The 4,409-nt window shown below is 31.5% G+C and overlaps 1 protein-coding gene across 1 annotated transcript in view; it reads right to left on the bottom strand.

Annotated features, from left to right (window-relative positions):
* Positions 1–1,367: 1,367 nt before the first annotated feature.
* Positions 1,368–4,409, bottom strand: part of LOC108684631 — a 9,065-nt gene continuing 6,023 nt past the window's right edge. Inside the window, exons 9-13 of the mRNA XM_018189052.1 lie at positions 4,178–4,382; positions 3,471–4,119; positions 2,472–2,758; positions 2,109–2,392; positions 1,368–1,958 (exon numbers count right to left, since the gene is read on the bottom strand). Of these exons, the coding sequence (XP_018044541.1) occupies positions 1,464–1,958; positions 2,109–2,392; positions 2,472–2,758; positions 3,471–4,119; positions 4,178–4,382 (1,920 nt within the window). The 3' untranslated portion in view covers positions 1,368–1,463. The remainder of the gene's footprint in view (positions 1,959–2,108; positions 2,393–2,471; positions 2,759–3,470; positions 4,120–4,177; positions 4,383–4,409) is intronic.

Raw genomic sequence — 4,409 nt, 5'->3', positions numbered from 1 at the left:
ATAATATAGCTTTTTTTCACAGCAAATTGATATATTTCGTAGCTTGTCTTTTTGCAGAAGTACCAATTATATTTTATAATTTTGATCTCAAGTAGGATTGTCATGGGAATAATTTATATTCCGGAAACTGCAGTTTTTGTTAATCACACACATGCGTCGATAATTTCTTAAGATGTTGAATAAAAATAAATCCCAAGTGCAACAGACTGATGGAAATATGCCCTTCTTGTCACATTTTTATATAATTGTTTTTTTATCATTTTGCTGATCATTTTTGATCGCATTAATTTGTTTTCCTTATATATAAATAATACACATGATCAAAATTTGAATCTTAACTTTAAATATATGGCAGTAACATTTCATCCTTTTAATAAATTTTAATCTTTATAGGTAAGTTTTTAACGTCCTCTAAAATTTTTTTGCAATTTTATTGACAAATCTATATATATTAATACATTTTAATCTTTGAAGCATAATGTAATGTATTGCCATGTTTCGCACATGTGTGTGTCCCATGCTTGAAAAAAAGTATATCTACGGTATTGAAATGAATTTTAATTTTTAATCACTAAGTGTAAAGTACTATTAACGATACTTCATTTTATCGACGCCGAGCTTGCTGAGATACGCGCATTGTAAATTATTTTTTACTTTGATAAAGTAATGTATAGTGTACACACAGAATAAGAAATTGAAACACTGCCCCTAAAACTTTTTCCTATCCGACACTGTTAAATACCGATTGTAACATGTCATATTGAATGCCTATTACGATAAAATATATAAGTAATTATTAATGTATTTTCTATTTCAAATCGTGTTATATTGTTTATTTTCCTAGATCGTTTTCTGGTTTTCCTTGATATAATTCCTTCTTGATAACCAATGATTTATGATAGGATATCGTAATATTTTTTACAATTAAATAAAGTAAATTTGTTTTATCTAAATATCCAATGTTTACAATACAATAATTTAACAAAATTTTATATCGAAAAAAATTACTTTGAGTTTTCTTTTGTGCATATTTCATGCAACATACGTGATGCAAATTGTCTCATTAATAATAAGTTAACGTTTAGATATTATAATATATGTTCTAAAGAAAAGAACATTTCTTAAAACAATATGTTATAATCTTACCATTAATATTTCTTGACAATTCATGGATCTGAAATTCAAAAGAACATGTTTTGTATTTACTATTGTGTCGCGCAATTGTAGCGAATGATAAAGCGATAAGCAAAGCAGGAAATAGCCATTTATAAAAATTGTATCAATAATTGCTGCTGAAAGTAGTTTTATTTACTGTAATAAGAAAAACAAAGTGTATTAAGTACATAATTACTTAAAGATATTAATCAAGGAAATAGTGAGCAAGAAATTATCAAAGCAAAAATCAATAAGCAGAGCTAAACATACGAAGACTATGCTGAAGCATAAAGCATTAATTGTAAAATTTATTTAAATTTACCCAAATAATAACTTTTTAAATACTGCTCCGCGTGGAGTATTTCTTCACATGGATATTTATTCACTTCCTTGTATAATATATCTAGAACGGCCTTCACCGCCTCGATATCGTACATATTTGCGAGTAATCTCTCCCTGAAAGGCGTCAGTTTTTCCACGAGTTGCTTATTCTTGGAGATAGATCCAATATGTTCTCGCAGAATGTCATTATATGTCGGCCAGTCATTTTTGCACGCCGGACAATCACAATCGAGAAAATAATCTTGCAGTATCTTTTGTTTCCTCTCAGATCGTGGCATGTGCGCATAAATACCGCCGTAGCTTGTGAATATTTGATCTCCGGGATGTATAGGTGTTAAGGCACGCGTAATCATGGTTAGTCCCTCGAAATGTCGAAAAGTATTTGGTGCGCAAGAATGATTGTATAGACTGTGAGCCACATATAATCCCGAACCCGACACAATTCCTGGTTCTTGTTGTATCTATAGGATAATATATAAACTATATTTTGAGAAAGAGGGAGAGAAACTAATTATATATAATAATTTCTTTAGCAACATATTTTCAAAGATATAAAAAATATGTCCAAGTAGTAATGGTTTAATGAAATCATAATGAAAAAGAAAACTCACCGAAAAACAGTTAGAAGACATTATTACACAAGCACGAAACATTATACTGGCGCAAAATTTGAGCTCGGAAAATTCGCTGATATCCTTCAAATCATCAATCTCATATTTCTTAGGAAAAAATTTTGTCTGCGTAGCTAAAAGGATTACCGCAAGGGCCGAGATGCAGGCGAAAGCGCTGATCCCGATCAGCGGTCTCGTAGTCATATTGGTCGCCAGACTCAGTGCGGACCGCGCGCTAAAACTGTCTAATATCCCAGTATTTGTAAATCCTGCCGTTCTATTGTCTGCAATAGAAAGGATCAAAGAATTATGTGATTATCAACGCTCCAATATATTAATATTTTGTATATGATAGATGTATACCTGAATTAGATTCCGCAGTTTTCATATCTTGTTGCAGTTCTTCAATTCTAATTCCATTCTGGGTCACTACAATCAGCAATCGAATGATCTTCGAAATCATTCTTATTTTATCTTTATCAACATTGAGCAAGTTCGTCAACAACTTTAGAATTGGACATTCCATCTCATGACACGCTTCCCACGCCAGCTTCCTGCAATTCTCAGAGCAATACTGAGCTATCGGGCATTCTGAACACGGTATTAGATTGTAGCTTCTGGCTAGACAATAGTGGCAATGTGTATAATACCTATAAATGAGTATACAAGTTTTCTACAATTAAGGAGGAGAATGTAGTTGTGAAATCACAAAACTAAACTACTTATGTTTATAACTTCTTTTCTTATAAATGAACATTTGAATTATCTTTTTTTATTTTGTTCTTTCTTATATAGTTGATCACTACATTTTGATCGTAATATATTTAATACTTTTTTTTTTTCTAAAACTTTAACATAGTAGAAGAAAATCAATCCTTCCTTGCATCTTTGATTTTTTTTTTTGTAGCTTTTAGATAGAATTGTAATTTTGATTAAATCATAAAATGATTAAATCATGGTCTCTTATTTTTAAAAAGATTAAAGAAAGAATTATAAGAATCGGTTCTCGGTAGTTTTTCACTTATGCTAACAATAAGAAGAAAGTTAAAATAAAAGAAGATGAGAAGAGATTTATAGTCATCATATCAAATTCATATTATCTAATCTTACCAATATTATCAATATTATATAATTATTTATATATCAATATTATCTAAACTTTTAAAGTTTATAAGTAACTTTTAAAGTTTATAAGTAACTTGTGTTCTATATATATTTGATGCGTCACAATCTTACATCTCTTACAATGATTTATCTTCACCTTTGTCTGTTTCAAATCAAGAATGTAAATATATCGAAAAATATAGATAGAGACAATAAATCAAATAAATTTTAAACAATACAATTTAATTAATAGCTCACCGTTCTTCATAGATAACATGTGCATACGGATCTTCGATGCTGATTATATCACCAGGTTTAAATTCCTGTGTCGCTATGTAATGTCTACCATATCTCTCAGAGAAGGATATCGTGACGCCATCACTAACAGCGGGAACTTCTCGGCTTGGGCCATTCATTAACTTGGAGAAGTTCTCTTCTTGCAAATATCTCGGTTTCCGCGGAGGGATCTTCGTTGCATAATGGAGATAACTCTCGTTAGTTGTGCCTTGTTTCTGCGGGATTCCTTCATTGTTTATCATCCCTGCCCTGTTCTTTACGTGTTCAATGTCTTCTGTAACAGATTTCTCGATACTGTCGTATAAATGTGATTCATTCGTAATTCTCTGATCATCAATATCCTTCAAGTCTAGTTGCAGCAACTTTTTTATCTCCGTTATCGCTTTATCCCCTCTATCCCTTAAATTTTTTTGTTTCTCTTTTGGATATCCGTGAGACAAAGCCGCATCAATATCTATCAGGCATTCCTTATACAATTGTTTCCTATATAAAGCAGCGGATCGATTTGCATGTGCGTATGCCATAAGTTCGTCGCTATCAGCATATGCTAAGCTCAGAGTGTAACACTCGATAGCTTCCAGATCGTTACCCATCACAAAATGTTGATTACCTGAAAATTTGTTAGAATGTATTACAGCACATGAGACAACATGGGAAATAAGATATACCTTCTTCTCTGTATCTAATAGAATCTTCCTTATTTTTCGTTACAGCGTGCAGAGGAGGCATCTGGGATCTGACCATATTTTGTAAAATGTGCCCAACAAGAGCTTCGCACTCCTTTTGTAATCCATATCCAACGTGCGACTTATTATTTTGCTTGAGAGTTAATACAAGTTCCTTCGCTATCTCCATTCCCTCGTATAGATAATCCTTTATTTTTTTTAGATATTATTTTAC

Source organism: Atta colombica, unplaced genomic scaffold (genome assembly GCF_001594045.1).
Source record: "Atta colombica isolate Treedump-2 unplaced genomic scaffold, Acol1.0 scaffold137, whole genome shotgun sequence".
In the NCBI taxonomy this organism is placed as follows: Eukaryota; Metazoa; Arthropoda; class Insecta; order Hymenoptera; family Formicidae; genus Atta; species Atta colombica.
The sequence above is the reverse complement of the archived record's forward strand: the minus strand, read 5'-3'. Positions and strand labels throughout refer to the sequence as shown.